At 42.9% G+C, this 21,648-nt stretch overlaps 1 protein-coding gene across 2 annotated transcripts; it reads right to left on the reverse strand.

Moving 5' to 3' along the window:
* Positions 1–348: 348 nt before the first annotated feature.
* On the reverse strand, positions 349–2,785 carry LOC100303848 (AGP16). 2 transcript variants are annotated; one of them, NM_001165467.2, is made up of 3 exons: positions 2,476–2,777; positions 816–915; positions 379–637 (listed from the first exon to the last, which is right to left on the reverse strand). In NM_001165467.2, the coding sequence occupies exons 1-2, from the start codon at positions 2,588–2,590 to the stop codon at positions 827–829; spliced, it is 204 nt and encodes a 67-aa protein (NP_001158939.1). In that variant the 5' UTR covers positions 2,591–2,777; the 3' UTR covers positions 379–637; positions 816–826. The 2 variants fall into 2 exon arrangements, with proteins under 2 accessions (NP_001167672.1, NP_001158939.1); NM_001174201.2 differs by lacking the exon at positions 816–915 and having other exon boundaries at positions 349–637; positions 2,476–2,785.
* Positions 2,786–21,648: the final 18,863 nt, after the last annotated feature.

The following is a 21,648-nucleotide window of genomic DNA, read 5'->3' on the forward strand; positions in this document are numbered from 1 at the left end:
GAGAATAACCCAACAAAGGGCCAAGAGGATTTGTTAGAGTGAGCCTAAACATTTCCAAGGACATTAAATATGAAATATGTATGCGTGGCGGGAAGGACGAACTTCCCGTGTTCCTTGCATTTCGTCGTTTACCAGCAAGCATGTCAAAAAAGAATAAACGAACAGGGGAATAGGACCACTATGAAACTACCATCGAGTCAGCTGTGCCCGGCACACCTACCCCCTCTTCACATGCCTGCTGAGCAACTTGCAACGGCAATCAGAGCAGAGCAGAGCACATACACCGAACGGCACCAGACGAAACAGAATCCTTCAGCAGGAGCAAATCAGGGACTGAGCACAAAGATAATGGAATCCGATACAATTACAAACCAATCAGAACACCAACGGCTTGGAGCCTTGGATACATACCAAGATCAAATGATTGCAATCATCATCATTCTAAACCTCCCAACCTCACCTAAACATCTCGCGCACCTAAAATTCCTATAGCACCCATAACCGCATGACCAAACGAAAAGGAGCAGAGATTAAAAGAGCTTGTAGGGGGAGGACGCGTCCAGCGGGTGGATCAGGTAGGTGAGCACCAGGGCCACCAGCATAAGGATGTACGCGATCCCCAGGTCGATTGATGTGCCTGCGGGGAATCAATCACAAGAGAACGCCATCAAGAGAAAGATTCCTGTGCTGTACGAGAGGTAAACAACTGCATGCATTATTTACTGTCATATGTGGTATGTTATGTACATGCATTTTGGTGCATATCCAAGTATCTCTTATAAAGATAAAGATAGCGATACAGTTACGACGAGTACCTTATCCTTATTCAAGTTTTGAAATGGCTGCTTGAGAGGGAAACCGCTATACAGTATACACTGTTCAACAAGGTGTGTGGTAATTTAAAACTGTCCAACCCTGATGACCACAAATCAGTTGCGCCCATATTTATGCACACAAGTGACAAGTTATTGAGAGCTGACTGACGATTTTTCATGCTTGAAACTGGTAAAAGAATTTATCACGACTGACAGAGATGGCTCCTTTAACGTACTCTGTACAAATGGCACAACCACCAGTCGCTCTTCCCATTTCTAATTACCTCATGAAAACTAATACTCTAATAGTACACGGCAGTTGGCACATTAAATAATTTGGGAAGACTAGCCAAAGGAAGGTGTGAATACCAGGGGTGTTCTTCTACCCGCTCTTATTTCTAGTAACATCATGAAAACCAATAGTATATGACAGTTCCCACATAGACCAACCAATTTGTCGTGTCTGAGCAATCAGAGGTGGTTTTCAGAAATAGCTACAAGTGTCACATTCTTGAAATCACTCATACGCACAGCAAAGCATTGGAAATTTTGCAGTCATTTTCAGGCAAAGAAAACCCCCCATCATCCTAGGCAAGGCATGCCTGCCAAGGGAAGGTACCAATATGGATGGAAAACTACTGCGCAACTAATTGACACTATAAACAATGGTAGGGAAATGGACGCTGGCTGAACGTGCGCAAGAAAATGACCTGTATGAATCTATCTAGGACCGCAAAAGGATTAACAGAGGACCATCTCTCCTTTATAACGGCACCAAAGAGGACTATCTCTTTGTCTATCAAGGACAAGTGGACAACAACTACAACATACAGCCTAGATCAATAGAGGACTACATTTTTCATCTCACATCAGATATACTCCGTCCATTCCAAACTACAAGACGGTTTGGCTTTTCTAGATCTGTAGTTTTTGGCCAAAGTGTCTTATATTTTGGAATCACAACCTGTTCCTTGTGACAATGTGATAGTTTGTTTGTGCAACAGACAAAACATAAAGAGGCATTCCATGAAAAAGGAGAGCAGTGCTAGTTGACATAGTCCTATTATATTAGAACATAAATGCAAGGAGACGGTCATAGCCACAATCTAACATTTCTACAGACTGCAAACCACCAAATTCATTACTGCCAGACGCGACAGACTATGTGCATACCTGAGAGCAGTTGGTCCAGATGTGAACAATCTTCACAAGAGATGTTCTCCAAAAATTGTAGAAATATTAGTATCGATTTTTCATATAATAAAAAATCGCATTGGAGTTATGTGTTCAAACAGAAAGAATTTAATTGAATGACGGCATGTGGAGTTGTGGACGACTCCAGCCCCTTTGTGCTTTTTAGAAAGCGTGTCAGTTCCTCCGGGGCCTAAACTGTTCGCGTTAATTTTATATTTTCGCTAAAATTAACGCACCATGACCAGTACTGCCGCAGGAGATTCGCACTGTTGTGACTGTGATTAACGTCCAGAGTCCAGACATGGGGATCTAAATTCTACGGCAATGCAGGAGGCAGACACCGGGGGTTTTTGTTACAATGGGGGAATGAACATAACACGATTGCGGGCGGCCCACGGTCCAGATCGCAATGTGATTGCACAAAAAAGGAAGGGCGAGGAGAGAGAAAGAGAGAGAGGCAGCGTACCGTCGCTGGTGGGCGCGGGCGCCGGTGCCTGCGCCGCTGCGGCGGCCGGCATGAAGATGGCGACGACGAGAGCGGCCACCGCCACCGCGCCGAGCGGAGCCCTCACCACGGCCATTCCTCCCAGGGAGTCCCTCCCGCTGTCGCCGGCGCCGGGAAGAGGAGAGGGGGTGGACGGACGGTCGGCACGGCCACCACGCCACGCACCGGCACGGACGACGAAGGCACGCCTATCTCTCTCTCCCGTCCTCCCTCCGCGCTTACCGCTTCCTCAAAAAAAGCCTAGAGCTGCACGAGCACGACCCACGACGTTGCTGCGCGTCTGACTGTAATTTAGAAATTAGAACCCGCCTGCAAGCTACGCACCATGGATGACATGTGGGTCCACCGTAACGCTGTGTTTGGCGGACCCGCCGGCAGGACCTCCTGCACGGAGGGAGGACCACAATGAGGGGCTGGGGGTAGTTTCGGGCCTAGGTCAATTTCTTTTTCCAATGCGCAGGGTGGCCGCCGGGTGAGCACGTCACACTGCCGCTGGGGCCGTGGGTTGCGCGGGGACCACTGGCATGTGCAGGAAGGCTGTCACGTGGGTGTGCGGAGGACGTGGGTCGTGGTGGACTGGTGCGCTAAGTGCGAGGCATGTGCAGCCAGAGTGCAGGGCAGCGCCGCGCAAAGGGGACATCGCCAGCCTGGCCTAGGTGCTGGGGCTGGCCGGCTGGGGAAGGCCTTTGGTCCCCGCCTGTCCGGGTGCTTGATTTCATAGCATCTCTAATAAAAAATCCTATATTTAATCCTAAAAATCAAGATATAATATGATTTGAAGTGTTTGAAGCTACAAAAAATATCTATACCTTCAATAGTTGAGTCCTATATTATGTCATTAAAAAGTAGATCATGTTTTTATAAACTTTATGGTTAAAAATAGTTTACAAAACAAGGATATAGCTCTAGTATATGTGACGATATGAGAGACTGAGTCTCAAAATTATTTGATAATTATTTTTAAAATAGGATATCTGTTGAAGCAATTTTTAATGTTAGAGACTTTTATTTTAAAATAGGGCCCTATTTGGGACTCATGAAGATGCTTGAATTCTAGTATCGTCAAATTATATGTTTGAATGCTATTTAAAAATATTAAATATAGTCTAATTATAAAATTAATTATATATAAATACAAAACAGTAATATCAGCCTATTAAATCTAATTAGCCCATAATTCGCACTTGTGATGCTACTATAAACATTCGCTAATCATAGATTGATTAGTTTTAATAAATTTGTCTCATCGTTTAGTCCTCAGCTTTGTAATTAGTTTTGTAATTATAATATATTGAATACTCATATTTGATATTTAAACATCCAATGTGATATGGACTAGACTTTAGTCAGGGGAACTAAACACAATCTACGTTGCGGTCCGACATCGCTTTGGTTTTTCGCTGACCTGACCACATGTCGGCGTTGCTCGTCAGGGGAGTATTAGCACCCAAAAATATTGACCTAACTAGTGGGGGTATGAGTAAAAATTTTGACCTATAGGTGCATCCACACCCAACTCGAAGTTTCTCAGATATGGGTGCATGTTTTTTTATCCGTGGGTGACTCACACTCGATCTGAAATTTTGTTCATTCTTTATTTGCGCAAAATGATAAGATACAATAGTAATTATTTTGAATAAGTAACTTGGCTAATGATTCATGAAATGTTTTCTTGTTGCTATTGCTGAGTGTTATTGCCCCACATTGGATGGTGAGTGATGCTGCCACTGCCACTTATGACAATGCCACTAATAGTGTCACTCACGTTGCTCCAATGGGCCTACTTCATGGAAACATCAGAATAATGATGTGGTGAGACTTCTTGGTTGTGAAGAATAAGAGAGTTGAAGACTCATACTAGGGATGAAATGGGATCGACAACATTATCATGGAGGACATGTGTGCCAAAAGCCAACCCTATAGAGGGTTTGGTTTCGTCAAAGCTACCTGTTGGGGACTTGCTCTCAAATGCTATGAATTAAGAACAAGGCAACACAAAATGTTAAATATCAATGCCCTTCGTCCGTCGAAGCATCATCTCCACAAGGATCAAATGAGCTTCGGACGAAGGTCACAGACATAATATTACGAAGGTTTCACCTTCGTAATTAAACTTACAGAGTTAATACAAATTAAGATAAAACATGAAACATTAGAGATTAATACATCGAAATTAAATAACATCATTCACGTATATCACTATATGATTTTTAGATATTTGAACACAACGATTAGGCACATTTATACCTTTGCCTTGACAAGCAATAATTCCCGAGTGATGCGTTAGCAATTACAGGAATGCGTGAACAGTAAAGGAATACTGTTCACTATTTATAGGCACAGGACACAGCTCATGAAGAATTACAATTATGCCCCTCATAAAAGTTTACAACAATGACTCAGACCATTGAAGGCTAAAAGGTCATTTTATCTTTAAGTCGGTTCGATCCTTCGTCTTCGGATATGCTGTAGTTCCGAAGCTTCGTGAACGGTATCTTCGGCATCATGTTCAAGCAGCTTCAGCTGTAGCTGTTTCTTTTTGCAGGATCTTCGGCGACGAAGCATGGTCCCAACAGTAGCCCCTTCACGGTGCTAGATCGTTTTTCGTAACGAGCTTGACCCGTGAAAAAAGTCTCTTAGGCTTCAGGAAGCCGAAGGTCCGAAAAACACCTTCCCAGAGCTCGTTGTCGAGAAACGATACAGCTTTCAAGCGTGCAGCGGTCCCACCATGCGCGTTCACTGTTCTGGTTTTTGCGACCCACCGTTCAGCGGGTGCGAGCAACTGTTTGCCTGGTGTAAAAATCCTGACGAATCACCTTCTTACCTGCAACACTATATAAACAGACGGGTAGGTGTGAAGTTACCACATCATTCATTGCTATTGCACTGTTTTGCTATCAAAATTTTCAACCATAGCCGAAGCTTAACTTTCGCATTCAAACGAAGCTCCAATTTAGAATTTGCTTCGTCAGAAGAATAGCTTCGGAAGAGAAGGCTATTATTTTCCAAGAAATTTTTCAAGAAATTCAAAATTAAATGGCCAGAGTGCGCTCTACTGCTAGAGTTGAGCGCGAGGGAGACGAAGCCGAAGGTGCGGAAACTGTTCCTATCTCTGAAGCAATGAAGCGATCTGGATTGATGACATCAGAAGACATCCCTGCTGCTGAAGCAGAACAAGCAGATATTGAGGAGGCTGATACTGACGATGATTACAATATCGCAGTACCGAGCAAGCCTAGTCACCTGGAGTTCGGAAAGTCGACTATCTCGAAGGCTGATTTCCCAAAGATGGTGAAGTCGGGCTACTTCAGCGAAGATGAGAAGAAGATGATTCGCTTTGGTGGAGAAGAGATTACCCCGAAGCCACAAAAAGATGAAATAGTGATTTTTAAGAGTTTCCTCAAAGCTGGTCTGAGATTTCCTTTAAATAGGATGATTGCCGATGTGCTGAAGAAATTTGGGATCTATTTTCACTAGCTAACTCCTAACGCTATTGTTAGGCTTAGTGTTTATATTTGGGCTCTCTGAAGCCAAGCAGTGGAGCCATTTGCCGAAGGTTTCTGCCGAGTACACGAGCTACACTACCAAACTAAGGCCAGAAAGGATGGGCTACATGAAAATTTTGGTTGTTACAACTTTGCATATCGGAAAACTACAAAATTTCCTGTGATCAGCTATCGAAGCAAGTGGCCGGCAGGCTAAAAATCGGAATGGTTCTACGTCAAAATTGATGACGACAAGGAGAAGCTTGTACAGAGCCCGCTTGAACTAATCATCGGAGAAACCCGACCCCAGTGTCGCATGACACCAGACGGTCCAACCCAAACGGCGTTGGCTGAATTCAGAATTATTGCGGAGCACATTGGCACTAGGGATTTAGTGCAAGAATTTCTGGCTTTCAAAGTATTTCCTACCATGAAGGAATGGGCTATGCCGAAGCTTAAAGGAGAGAAGAAAGAGGGGGAGCTTATCCGACTGCCCTATCATTATAAATTCAAGAAATATTTCAAGGCACCTTGCCAAGAATGGCTCGAAACAATCGAAATAATGAGTACTGAAATTCTTAGAAATTACTCTAAAAAAGAGGACCAATTGATGACAGCAGCCTTCGGCACCCGGCCGAAACGAAGGCTAAACAGAGTACTTGATGCTATAGGCTTTGAATACCCTGATTATGGGCGACTGGGCGGAGATGCTGGCGGCCCGAAGAGAAAAAGAATTGCCAGTGCTGTTGACGAAGAGAGCACCAAAGTGACAAAAAAGAAAAAGGAGATTTCTGAAAAGCTGAGTCCTAAAAAGTTGAGCCCTGAGCCGAAGGTGGCCGCTGCAAGAAAAAGGAAAACTGCATCTCCAGAACAAAAAACGTTGGTTCGAGAAGAAGACACTCCTGCAACGCCTTCTGCTGCCGAAGTAGAAGAGATTATGAAGGTAATGTCTGAACCCTTGCCTGTCAAGCTAAGTCCGCTGGCGCCGGAACTGACGAAGTTTTTTCAGAGGGACAAAGCAGCTTCGGCAGAAGAAAGTCCTGTACTGCCGAAAAAACGAAGAATTATTCAAATAGCAGATGTGATTCATCAGACACCGCCACCGGCGACAGTGTCGAAAATTGCTTTTGTCGAGACCGCTGAAGCCAAAGGCGCCGCAGCCGAAGCTTCCAGAGTGGAGACCACCGAAGCTGAAACCGGCGACGTCGAAGCTGCTGGGGCCGAAGCTAGGACCACGGAAGGTTCGAATCTGGAAACTACCCTTGAAGTTATTGACAATATTCTCCTGAAAATGGCTGAGGAAGAAGCTGTTGTGGCTGCGGTAACCACTGCAACTGGAAAGGGAAAGGAGCAGATCGATGACACTTTAGAAGAAGAAAGTTTTAACTTTCAAGACTTGCTTGGACAAGAGTTATCATTTGCCGAAAAGGAAGAGTTGAAAAAATATGCCATATCTTGCGGGTATAAGCCAGGGGCTACGCTATTTGGTGGGGTCAACGAAGGGAAGTTAAGATGCCTTCGGAACTGCACCGAGGCCAAAGTTGTTAGAACCCTCTCCAAAAGCGTTGGCCTACCGAAACTAGAAGCTGACCTCTGCAGATATCAACGACACCATATCGCCGGAAGCCTGCTTTATGCTAATTTTAAGGTAACAAATTTTATTATTATTGTTTTATTTATGTTTTAGGTCATTTACTGACGAAGATTGTTTTGGAAGAGTATACTATTGAGTAAGGTTCTAAAAATGCAACAAGATCTCGAAGAAGAGAAGACCAAAACTATCATCAAAGATTTGGAAGAAAAAGTTGAAGATTACGAAGCTGTTCTGAAAAAGAAGGACTTCACCATCCAGGACCTTGAAATGATGACTAAGGAACATGAAGGTGCATTAGAGAAGAAAGACTTTGTTATTCAGTCTATGGAAGGCTCCTTGGCTGAGGTCCAAGCCGAAAATAACAGTTTAAAGGATGAATTGCTCAAACAACTAGAAAAATCTGAGCAGGAGAAGAAACGGCTTGAAGCAAGTCTTAAAACTGAGATGGAAAAGAATTCAAATTTGCAAAAATCCTTGAAGGAGCTTCAAGAGAAATGTCTAAGCTTCGGCAGCCGATGCGTGCAGCGGCTGAAGGATGTGTTTCATTCTATTGGAGCCAGCTCTGAAAAATTTACACCTTCAGCTGAAAACTTGCCCAGCACATTAGAATATATTGAAGGCGAGGTTGACGCTCTTGATGAAGTTATTGGTGGCCATGCTGACTTCTGCGCCCTGGTAGCTTCTCGGGGCACAGCTACCGCTTTTCTGAAGGCTGGCTGCACGCATGGAAAGATTGTTAATAGGCCTAACTTCAGCTTATCATCATCAGATCTGATAGATATTCCAAGCCTAGCTCGAAGTATCGGAAATAGATTTATGACCCAGATTTGGGTAAATGGTGGGCGGAAAATGGCGGGTGACGAAGCTCGAAGTCATCTTAAGCCGGTAAGAAGCTTATATTTGTTACCTTTACCTTCTCCTTGAAATTTGCACCTTTCTTATTCTGTTCTTTAATATTCGTAGGATGACGAAGCTGAAGTATAAGGAAGCTGAAGTATAACGAAGCTGAAGCATGACAAAGTTGAAGCTTGATAATTACTGCAATATTCTTTCCTGCAAAAATTCTGGAAAGACTTTTGTAATATTATTATGGAAAAACTCATGTAAATTTGTACATACCTTGTAATATATTTTGTTTCCGCTATCTGTGTACAATCTGCTTTGTTGTGGACGAAACTTCTTTTTTGAGCCGAAAGCGAAAAACACCTTCCCTTCTTTTCGTACATAACGAAGCATAAAAAGTTTTCCTTTTTCGAAGTCTCTCCTCATTGCCGAATGTGTGATGTGATGATGATTCTATATATGTCTAAATGAATGTTTATGAATGCAAATGACATGATGAAATGTATTGTGGAGATGAATATTGAGAATGATCCAAATCTTTTCACTTTTCAGCTTCATCGTTTACTTTTCAGTGTATCAGCGTTGACTTTTCGCTGTAAGCCTCCCTTAGGAGCTTCTTCGCCTTTTACTTTCAGCGGAATCAGCGTTGACTTTTTGTTGTAAGCCTCCCTTAGGAGCTTCTTCGCCTTTTACTTTCAGCGGAATCAGCGTTGACTTTTCGCTGTAAGCTCTGCATTCCCTTAGGAACGACTTTTGAGCTTCTCCCTGCTTTATTTTCTTTTCCCTTGGCATTTTACATTTACATTTTTTGGGGGATATCACTTTTATAGAACCGAAATAAGGAAAGAAAAATTACAAGTTGTGGCCCCATTAAAAACCTTTCTCCCCCTTTGGAAAGGAAAAGGGTGCCACAAAAAAGAAATAGAAAAAATTACATCAAATTAAACATAATATCGTCGAAGCTCATCCGCATTCCATGACCTAGGGATGTCGATGTCGTTGCCGTCCATATCCTTCAATCTATAGGAACCGGGTCTTGACGAAGATACTACCAAAAAAGGTCCTTCCCACTTCAGCTGTAATTTGCCAACTGTCTCAGGGTTAGCTACTCTTCGAAGCACCAGATGTCCTGGTTCAATGTTCTTCAGCTTAACCTTTCTGTCTCGCCATTTTATTGTTTCGGCTTGATATTTATTGATGTTTTCCACAGCCTGAAGTCTGATCCCTTCTATAGCATCTTTTTCCACGGAGCAATCAGCTTCGTCTTCACCTTCTGCCGAAGTTACCGTTCTTATTGATCCTGCTTTGGCCTCTTCCGGGGTTATTGCTTCATCCCCAAACAATAGTTTGAAAGGTGTAAAGCCTGTTGATCTTGACATGGTTGTGTTATGGCTCCACACCACCTTGATTAACTCGTCTAGCCACTTTCCCCTGGGCTGATTGAAGATTGACTTCATTATTCCTGTCATTATGATCCCGTTAGCTCATTCGACAAGTCTGTTTGAATCCGGATGTCGAACTGATGCAAAATGGATCTTCGTGCCAATTTGATCACAAAATTCTCTAAAAGCTTCAGAATCAAACTGTGTCCCATTATCCACAGTAATGACCATCGGCACTCCGAAGCGACAAACAATATTTTGCCAGAAAAACTTTTGAACAGTAACCGAAGTTATTGTGGCTAGCGGCTTTGCCTCAATCCACTTGGAAAAATATTCCACTGCCACTACAACATATCTTAAGTTTCCTTGTGCTGGTGGTAATGGACCTAGTAAATCAAGGCCCCACCTTTGCAACGGCCAAGTGGGTTGTATTAATTGAGTTAAAGACGAAGGTTGTTTTTTATCTCTTGCACATTTCTGACAACCTTTGCACTTTTGGACTAAATCCGCTGCATCCGAAGCTGCTTTTGGCCAATAAAATCCTTGACGAAAAACTTTCCCAAGCAAAGGCCTAGATCCAATGTGAGATCCACACATGCTTGCGTGTATTTCCTTCATTAATTCTATACCTTCAGATCTGGATAAACACTTGAGCAATGGGGAACAGACCCCACACTTGTATAGCTCCCCTTCTATTATGACATATGGTCGAGCTCTTGCTTCTATTCTTTTGTTGTAAGCTTCGTCGTCTGAAAGAAAATTACCCTGAAGAAAAGAGATGATTTCAGTTCTCCAATCTTCACTATAGACAGGGGATATATTGAGGATCGCTCTTTCAAGAAGCTCGACCGAAGGTGCTTTTATTGTTTCAAAAAATACTTCCGAAGGTAAAGGCAGCCCCTATGCTGCTGACTTGGCCAATAAATCAGCATATTCATTTTCTCCACGAGGAATATTTTTAACAGAGAATCCTTCAAAGGAAGCCTCGATCCTTCGGACTGTATCTAGATACTTTTCAAGCTTCGGATCTCTTGCTTTATAGCTCTTGTCAACATGACCAGAAATAACTTGGGAATCAGTTTTAAGAATGGCCCTTCTGATCCCCATTGCCTTTAACTTCCGAAGACCCAAGAGCAGAGCTTCGTATTCAGCAATATTGTTTGTACAACTGAAATCAAGTCTTGCCGCATAACAAGTTTTAACTTTGGAAGGTGAAACCAACACAGCAGCTGCTCCTGCTCCGAAGGTTCCCCAAGACCCATCGCAAAACACTGTCCATGCTTCGGCATCTTTATTCATTTCTTCCTCCTGAGCCCCTGGTGTCCAGTCAGCAATGAAGTCTGCCAACGCTTGGGACTGAATCGAAGATCTGTGGACATAATCAATACAAAATTCATTGAGCTCTGCAGCCCATTTTCCAATCCTTCCAGTAGCTTCTCGGTTTCTCATAATATCCTTCAAAGGTTGTGAAGAAGGAACAATTATGTTGTAAGCTTGAAAATAATGCCGAAGCTTCCTGGAGGCCATCAAAACAGCATACAGTACTTTCTCCAATTCTGTATAATTTTTCTTTGATAAACTAAGAACTTCGGATACAAAATATATTGGGGCCTGCTTCTTGACTTGGCTTTCAAGCTTCTCCTGGACAAGTGCTGCACTTACCGCTGAGTGCGAAGCTGCCACATATAATAACAAAGGAGCCCCTGGCGTTGGTGGAGTTAGTGTTGTTAGATCTATCAAATATTGCTTCAGTTCTTCGAAGGCTCTCTGCTGGACTGGTCCCCATTGAAAAACTTCGGCTGACTTCAGCACTTCGAAAAATGGTAAATTTCTTTCTGCTGATCTAGATATGAATCTGTTGAGAGATGCCAGCCTTCCTGTCAATCTTTGAGCCCCCTTCTTTGTACTTGGTGGTTCCATTCGAAGTATAGCTTCGATTTTGCTTGGATTAGCCTCAATTCCCTTTGTTGAAACTAGGCAACCAAGAAATTTCCCCTTCTTCACTCCGAAGACACATTTTTCCGGATTCAGCTTTAAACCAGCCTGTCTAAAATTAGCGAAGGTCTCCTGTAGATCAGCAATATGATTATCTTGCTTCGTGCTTTTTACAATGATATCATCAACATAAGTTAGCACATTCCTGCCTATCTGAGAATGGAGGACCTTCGCTGTCATTCTGCTAAAACTTCCTCCAGCATTCTTAAGCCCCTCAGGCATCCGAAGGTAACAATATGTTCCACTGGGGGTTATGAAGCTGGTTTTCGGTTCATCCTCCTTCTTCATCCAGATTTGGTGATAGCCTGAATAGCAATCCAGCAGACTCATAAGCTCTGATGAAGCTGCTGCATCGACTAAGGAATCTATCCTTGGCAATGGAAACTCGTCCTTCGGACAGGCCTTGTTGAGATCAGTAAAATCGATACACATTCTCCTTTTACCATTGGCCTTCTTTACCATAACAGTGTTAGCCAACCATTCTGGATATTTTACTTCTCTGATAACTCCGGCACTGAGGAGTCTTTTCACTTCGTTCCGAGCACCTTCGGCCTTGTCATCAGACATCTTTCGAAGCCTTTGCTTTCTTGGCCTGAAGGATGGATCAACATTGAGCGAGTGCTCAATAACATCCCTGTTAACCCCGCAAAGATCATTAGCTGACCAAGCAAAAACATCTTTGTTGTTGAACAAAAACCTTATCAAGGTTTTCTCTTGTTCTTCGGACAGTTGAGATCCCAATAACACCTTCTGCTCTGCTATGTCCTCACATAAGAGCATGGGCTTCGGCTGATCAGCCGAAGCAGCTTTTTCCCTTCTGAACTTGTATTGCTCACAAGCTTCAGCTCCATCTATATTATGGATTGCTTTTGAGTCTGTCCAATTTCCTTCGGCCCTTCTGGCAGCTTCCTGACTTCCATAAATAGCAATGGGCCCTTGGTTCGAAGGTATCTTCATGCAAAGATAAGCTGGATGAAGAATTGCTTCGAAGGCATTGAGAGTGCCTCGACCAATGATTGCATTGTAAGGGTATTCCATATCAACAATATCAAACACAACTTGTTCAGTCCTTGTGTTGTTGATAAATCCGAAGGTCACTGGCATTGTGATTTTGCCGAGTGCGAAAATCTGCTTTCCTCCGAAGCCACAAAGGGGATGCGTGGCATCATGAATTTTGTCTTCGGGCTCTTGCATTTGTCTGAAGGCCTTAGCAAATATAATATCAGCTGCGCTGCCTGTATCAACCAAAACATTATGGACCAAGAATCCTTTGATCACACAAGAGATAACCATAGCGTCGTTGTGCGGGTAATCCTTGAGTTGAAGATCCTCTTGAGAGAAGATAATTGGAATGTGAGACCATCTTGACTTGATGAAGGGTCCTTGCACCCCGACATGCTGTACCCTTCTCTGTGCCTCCTTCTTCTGTTTCTTGTTGGCTGGCTCTGAGCATGAACCGCCTGTTATCGGGAATACCAGCTTCAGAGCCGAAGCAGCTCCAGCTTGAATGTTGGATGAAGCCATCAGCTCAAAAAAGTGGAAGTGAGTTCACCGGAGGTGGGCGCCAATGTTGGGGACTTGCTCTCAAATGCTATGAATTAAGAACAAGGCAACACAAAATGTTAAATATCAATGCCCTTCGTCCGTCGAAGCATTATCTCCACAAGGATCAAATGAGCTTCGGACGAAGGTCGCAGACATAATATTATGAAGGTTTCACCTTCGTAATTAAACTTACAGAGTTAATACAAATTAAGGAACAACATGAAACATTAGAGATTAATACATCGAAATTAAATAACATCATTCACGTATATCACTATATGATTTTTAGATATTTGAACACAACGATTAGTCACATTTATACCTTTGCCTTGACAAGCAATAATTCCCGAGTGATGCATTAGCAATTACAGGAATGCGTGAACAGTAAAGGAATATTGTTCACTATTTATAGGCACATGACACAGCTCATGAAGAATTACAATTATGCCCCTCATAAAAGTTTACAACAATGACTCAGACCATTGAAGGCTAAAAGGTCATTTTATCTTTAAGTCGGTTCGATCCTTCGTCTTCAGATATGTTGTAGTTCCGAAGCTTCGTGAACGGTATCTTCGGCATCATGTTCAAGCAGCTTCAGCTGAAGCTATTTCTTTTTGCAGGACCTTCGGCGACGAAGCATGGTCCCAACACTACCGGTCTTAGACCCCCATCGATATTTTTTAGTGATGGAAGGAAGAAGAGCACGTGGGAGACATTGTCAATAACCGGAAGGAAGAGCCACCGGGGAAGGAAGGTAAGATTTTGCCAAAAGGAGTGGACGGTCAGTGTATATTCCAGTGTCAACTTGTCACCAAAACGGAGGAGAGAAGGTCGGTGAAACATTGATGCCCCATAATACAAAAGGAGGTAACACCTTGATAAACTAAGATGTGACACCCCTGACAAACGCATCGCTACGACGGATTTGATAGTTTTGGTATAAATAGTTTTACCAAAAACTAGGGGCATGTGTTGGCACCAAATCTTTGGTGGGCCTAGGTTACTATTTTGGCCGAAGGGGCTCCGGAGAGGAAGTATTTAGCCGTGAAGAAAACAAACATGTAAATAGGAATATGCATGTTACAAGAAATAAGTAATATATTACATGGTAATGTAATTAAGTTACGAAGTGCTATTTTGGTCGAAGGGTCTCCAGAGAGGAAGTATTCAGCCGTGAAGAAAACAAACATGTAAATAGGAATATGCATGTTACAGGAAATAAGTAATATATTACATGGTAATGTAATTAAATTACAAAGTTCTTATCACCCATGGGGCTATATATTGTAACAGATAAGCTCATGAATAGCAAGGAAGCCATTCATTCACTAAGCAGTAGGTGCTTCTCATCCTCTTAGCGTATTGCCACCCCTTCCCAAAGGGTTTTCCAAGGTAAGCGCCATGCTACCCTAATGCAGTCTTGAAAGTCACCTAGAGGGGGGTGAATAGGCAAAACCTAAAATTTACAACCTTAAACACAAACTTCAATCCTAGGTTAGTGTTAGAACAAGTATAAAGTCAATCGGTGTGAGGGAGAGGTGTTCTTCTTGCTAGAGTTGTTCAATTGATTGCAGAATTACTTTGGGAGCCAACTCAAAATGATATGAAATCAATCACAAGCAAGAGAACAAGAGAGAGAGGGAAGAGGAAGAACCAAATCACAAAGAAAAGGTCGACGCAATGAATACGTGCGATTTGTTTCCCGGGGTTCCACTCCTGAAGGATGTACTTCACTATTGAGGAGTCCACTAAGGACAAGCCTCTTTCAATCATTTCCCTCCCTTAAATGGTCATAGAGATCGGTTGAGTTTTCTTTCACTTCTTATGGACAACAAGTCCCGCAAGGACCACCACACAAAGAACAGAGTCTCTTGCTTCACTTTACAACAATGAGAATGGGGTGAGAGTGAGAGTGAAAACTCAAATCAAGATCACAAGAACTTGCAGCACTCAAATGAACAAGCTGCTAAGTCTCTCAAGCTTAAATCGATCGGATGCGATGCATATATGGCTTTAAATGTGTGAGAGGTGTTGCACTTGATGTATAGTTTATTGGAGTAGCTCTTGTGCCTTCCATGTGCTGGTTGGGGGTATTTATATCCTCCAACCACCCATATAGCCATTGGAAAGAAATAGGCTGAAAAGCACTTTCTGCGGGTGCACCGGACCGCCTATAGTGTCGGTCCAATGCACCACTGGACCATCTGATCCAGTTAGAGCAAGGAGTCGTAGGAGATTGTCAGTCGACCGTTGAACCTTGTCAGATGGTCTGGTGCACAACCGGACCGGTCCGACGCCCCAGCTCCAAACTGTCAATTTTACAAGCTCTTTGGAACTTCGGTCTAACAGTGCTCTAGACTAGGTCCTTGTACACTAGACTGGTCACACACAATCTTCAGTTGAAGTCCTGTTCTAGCCCTCCTGCCCACTCGGTTCGATATGCCACCGGACTGGTCCTATGCGCTAGAAGCCTAGAACACAGACCAATTTTTGCAAACTTTGATATATCTTCTTCAAATGAGTTTGGTTGTACTTGAGGGTATTCCTATGACTTAGACAAACATATCTAGTAGCTTTCCAACTAGTCTAAGTCATGGAACTTGGTTGTTTCAAATCCTTCAACTCACATTCTTTTTAGCTCAAATTGGCTCCAAAATAGTGTTTTGTTGAAACTGGCTATCCAACATCTTTGCATGAGTTAAATAGGTTCCTATGGGTAGAACTAGACTCTCTATTCAAGTTTTACCCCCTTTTGGTTGGTTTTGAACTGATTCTGACTCAAAAACTAAATTGTTGACCTTATGAACCTGTGAATCAAAGACTAGGCAAACTAGTTAGTCTGAAAGGTTGTGATGGTCATCAAACACCAAAATTAGGCCATTTCCCTTTCAATCTCCTCCCTTTTGATGATTGATGCCAACACATACCAAAATAAATAGGAAGTATAAAATTGTAACTACTTTGTAATTCAGTCAAGTGGTCATAACTTATTGGAATGAAAGGAGTTCTAAGTGAATATCAGTGTTTTTGAATGATTTGACATTTTGGACCACATTTGCACCATATGGTTGAGTTTTGCAAATCTTTTTGATAAAGACTTTTCAAATTCATTTGCACTTGGCCAAAAGTATAAGAATGGAATTTTCAAAAGTATTTCTAAGTTTTGAAGAATTATTGTAATACCCAATTTCTAGAGTTTTAAAAGAGGAAAGAGAATATTAGTTATGTGCAAGTTTCTTGTTTAGCATGTGTGCAAACATCATGTTTTATAAATTAAATTAATTTAGAAATGGTAAAAACAAAATTATTTTCTTCTCATGCTGGATATTCTTTGTTGCGTTGCATTTGATTGAAATTTAGAATTCACTTTATATTTGAAATTTGAGATCAAATCTCTAATAGGAAAAAGAAAGAAAAAATAAAAACAGAAAAAGGGAATTCTTAGCTTGGGCCGAAACCCCACGCTGGCCCTCTTAACTGGGGCACCAGCCCAGTCTGGAAAGTCGGCGTCGACAGGCGGGACCCGCTTGTTAGACGTCCTCCGCGCACACCTCTCTTCGTTGAGTCACTGCGACGCGGGGCCCGTGCTCTAGGGTATGTATCCGTCACGCAAAACTATAGTCGCTGAACCGCTGTCGTGTGTGCTCAGTCATCAGACATTCCTATAGATCTTCTCGAAGTCGTGAACATCGAGGTAGTTTCAACTATCTCACCGTATCTCCCGGCTACGTAACAACTGCCACCAGCTAGTGACCCGTGAATCCCCTGGGTCCAGGCTATAAGAAGCGTGTGCTACCTTCGGGACCCTCGCGCGTAAGAGAAAGCAAGGACACACCATAACTTAACTCGTGTTTCCTTGGCGCAATGCCATAAGAATGCTAGACGAAGCCGTTGTGCCCACGCCTCGCGTCCATTGTCGCCTAGTGGCCAAGGAGGGGTGGGGAGGTTCGTCAGCGAACGTGGATCGTGCGCGGGCAAGCATCGGGCATGAGAGTCATCGGGGTTTGGTGAATTGCTCACCGGAGATTGTTGAGCACTACGAAGCCACCTCTTCTCATGGGCGGAGAATGTCGTGTCACCATCGTAAGTAAGTAGCTTTGGAATCAATTTGTTTTGACTCCTTCATTGCATAGCCGTAGTAGTAGATGGTTTGGGAGCATTGGGTGTCACCAGGGCTTCTCTGGTGAGGGCCCACCGCCGTGGTAGGGCGCGCCGCTGCAACCTGGTCGAGAGAGATAGAGGGATGACCAGGTACCGTGGATCTTGGGATCGATGGTGGGGATTAGATCCCTAAACACCCTTCGGGTATTTTAATCGGGGATGATTGATCGGGTTTGGGTGGCATAGATTCGTGGATGGCATGGTTGAGCAAGGGTCATTGATCCGTGATCACTCGGGTTACAGACCTATGGATTCATTGTGATGCATAGAATACTATTATAAAATTGTTTTATTGCTTGGTGTGATGTTAATTTTTGCCTATATGTTCTTTTTTGGTATTGTTGTGAGTAGACGAGCCAGCATCCGAGGAGCCCGAAGCACCGCATGTTGAGGAATCTGAGCAGGAGCTCGCAGAAAGGCAAGTCGTGCCCTTGATCACATTCTTTACCTAATAATGTTCATGTTAATCACTATGACATGCTTAGGTTAATTCGATCGGACCTAATAGGGTACCCTAGTTTTGTCTACCCCACACCTTGCATATAGATGAATTATTGGGTAGTCTTGCTATTTCTCTACCTGGTTTTAGGGTTAATGTTACTTATGATTCACGCTCATGTTCCATTATGATTTATTATTGTTGCCTTTATTATGTTACATGATAAGATCATTTTTGTTAATTGGAACATGGAGCGACCACCCGAGACAATAGTGCAACCACAAGAACTATATGGCTCTGATCTTAGCTAATTAATTAGGGAAACTAGTGTGGGTTAATCCTTTCCCGAAAGGGGCAAGTGGTTAAGCGTCGTTGTAGAGTATAGTGCTAGTTGTAATTACTGTGATAGGGTTACAGACCATGGGAAAAGGCATATGCTTCATTCGTCCTGAAACCGTAGCAGGTTTCTCAAGCTAGTGGAACTTTGTAAAGGCCTCGTAGTGAGCCCTTGCCTACTCACCTTGGTAGTGTTTAAGGGTTTGCCCAACACGAGGCAAAAAAGGGATCACGACTTGTGGGTAAAGAAGTGCCACCTCTGCAGAGTGTAAAACTGATATATCAGTCGTGCTCATGGTCATGAGCGGCTCGGACCCTCACATGAGTAATATATGGAATTAAACTTAACCTCTCATTTGCATCGCATTGTGGGATTTATTATTAATTGTGATCCATTATTTAATTGGGTTGGTATCTACTTACACTTAGTAATTGCTAATAAATTGTGACCAACTTATTAAAAGCAATGCTCAGCCTTAACCATTATTTGCTGACAAGTCTTACACTTCATATGAGCCCCCACTGTAAGTGAGCTCATGCACATTATTCCTCATACTTGCTGAGCAATGAACGTATGTGAGCTCACTCTTGCTATAACCCCCTCCCCTCATAGGTGAAGAGCAGGAACCATCGGAGGAAGATTACTACGATGAGTTCGATGAGATCTAGGTGTCGTCTCCGAGTCAACGTTTGGCGCCGAGATGAAGAGGAAGGCTATCACTCACAGTCAAGTAGGAAGCAGCAGCCGCCCTCGCTATGCTCCACCACAAGGAACCCCAGTTCGCTTATGTGGTGGGCAACAGTCATATCTATCTATGCCCTACTACACAAACACCACAAACCACAACCCAAACACCGCAAGCTCGCCAAGCTACCCCAGCTTGCACCCAGCCAAAAGCAGTCAACCCTGCTACCCCATCAACTAGGACGTGCTTCAAGTGTGGTGAAGCCGGTCACTATGCCAATGCTTGTCCCAAAAAGATTGCATACACCACTCCAGCTCGAGGCAAAAATCCTAATAAATAGGATTAGGCTCCATCTAGCAACCAAAGGGGATACAATATTGCCAGGGTTAATCAGATCAGTGCTGAAGCTACTGCCGATGGTTCCCACATCGTCATCGATACGTTCCTTGTTAATTCCATCCTAGCATCTATACTATTTGATTCAGGAGCCTTGCATTCATTCATCTTTGGTCGCTATGTTAACACACATGATCTACCCTTTATGACTATGAGTAAACCCATGGTAGTCATCACACCTAAAGGTCCTTATGAAGCAAATTTTATGAGCCCCAAAATAGACTAACAATCATGGGAAAGCAATTTTGGGCCATGCCTATAGTATTGGAAGAAAGTAGCATAGACTTGATTCTTGGTATGAACTGGTTAACATAGTGGGATGCAGTGATACATTATGCTAGAGGGACTGTAGAGCTTACTAGCATGGACAGCGATAGATTTGAGGTTGTAGTTATCCTATCCCCATCCACTAAACTCGTTGTCTATCTACTAGAAGGTAAATTTGTGGGCGACCATATCTGAGTTGTCAGGGATTTTCCAGATGTTTTTCCCATAAGAGTTGCTCAGAATGCTGCTAGATAGAGATGTGGAGTTTGTCATTGATCTCTTACATGGAACCGCCCCCATTTCCAAAAGACCCTATAGAATGTATGTAGAAGAATTAAAAGATCTTAAGAAACACATAAAAGTGCTACATGATTCGGGGTATATTCATCCTAGTTCTTTGCCTTCAGGAGCGTCTGTCCTATTTGTTCAGAAGAAAGATGGTTCCCAGAGGATGTGTGTGGATTACCAGTCTCTCAATGATGTAAACATAAAAAAGTACCCCTTACCACGTATTGAGGATCGGTTCAACCAAATAAGAGATGCCAGAGTCTTTTCCAAGATTGACCTGAGGTCCGGTTATCATCAGATGAAGATTAGGCCTTCTGATATTCCCAAGACGACTTTCTCTACCCAATGGGCTATATGAATTAACGGTCATGTCGTTTGTCTTGACTAATGCACCAACCTACTTCTTGAATCTGATGAATAAGGTGTTCATGGAATATCTTGATAAGTTTGTCATGGTATTCATCGACGACATTCTAAATTATTCCAAGAATGATGGAGAACATGAGGAACATCTTCGACTAGTATTGCAGAAGTTGAGGGATAACCAGCTCTACACCAAATTTAGCAAGTGTGAGTTCTGCTTAGATAAAATACCTTTTCTTGGGCATATCATCTCCAATGGAGGAATCACAGTAGATAGCCAAAGTAAAGGAAATAGTGGGATGGAAGATACCTGAATCGGTTACTGAAATTCAGGAGTTTCTTGGGACTCACGTGATATTACCAGCATTTCATCGAGGGGTTCTCCAAAATAGTGAAGCCAATGACCTCGCAGTTAGAGAAGGAGAAGGAATTTAAGTGGACTCCGGCCTGCCAGGATAGTTTCACTCAGCTGAAGTTGAGATTGATGTCACCCCTAGTGCTAGTAATGCTAGATCTATAGAAGGGTTTTGATGTTTATTGTGATTCATCTCGTCATGGACTGGGTTGTGTTCTTATGCAAGAAGGACATGTCATTGCCTACGCGTATTACCAGTTGAGGAAACACGAGCTCAACTACCCCACTCATGACCTAGAACTGGCTACCATAGTGCATGCCCTCAAGATTTGGAGACATTATATAATGGGGACCAAGTGTCAAATTTATATAGACCATAAGAGCCTGAAATACATATTTACCCAAAAGGAACTAAACTTTAGGCAACGTCGTTGGTTGGAACTCATCAAGGACTACGACTTGGAGATTCATTACTACCCGGGCAAGGCGAATCTGGTGGCAGATGCCTTGAGTCGAAAATCCCAATCTCATATGGCCATTGTGTCTCAGATGCCTGAAAAGTTGGTAGAGGAATTTGACAGGCTTAATTTGGGAAAGTTACTCACAGAGGGAGTTACAGTATAAGTGGAGCCCACGTTAGAGCAAAATATTCGAAAAGGTCATAAGAGTGATGCCAACATACAAGAGATTAAAATAATAATGGAAAAAGGAAAATGTCCAGATTTCATGGAGGATGACCAGAGAATAATATGGTTCAAAAATAGGATATGTGTGCATGAATTAGAGTGTCCGAGAAACTATACTGAAAGGAGCCTGAAAGGGAATTAGGCTTACACCTAGTCCCTAATTAATTTTGGTGGTTGAATTGCCCAACACAAATAATTGGACTAACTAGTTTGCCCAAGTGTATAGATTATTCAGGTGTAAAAGGTTCACACTCAGCCAATAAAAAGATCAAGTGTTGGATTCAACAAAAGAGCAAAGGGCCAACCGAAGGCA

Source organism: Zea mays, chromosome 5 (assembly GCF_902167145.1).
Source record: "Zea mays cultivar B73 chromosome 5, Zm-B73-REFERENCE-NAM-5.0, whole genome shotgun sequence".
Taxonomy (NCBI): Eukaryota; Viridiplantae; Streptophyta; class Magnoliopsida; order Poales; family Poaceae; genus Zea; species Zea mays.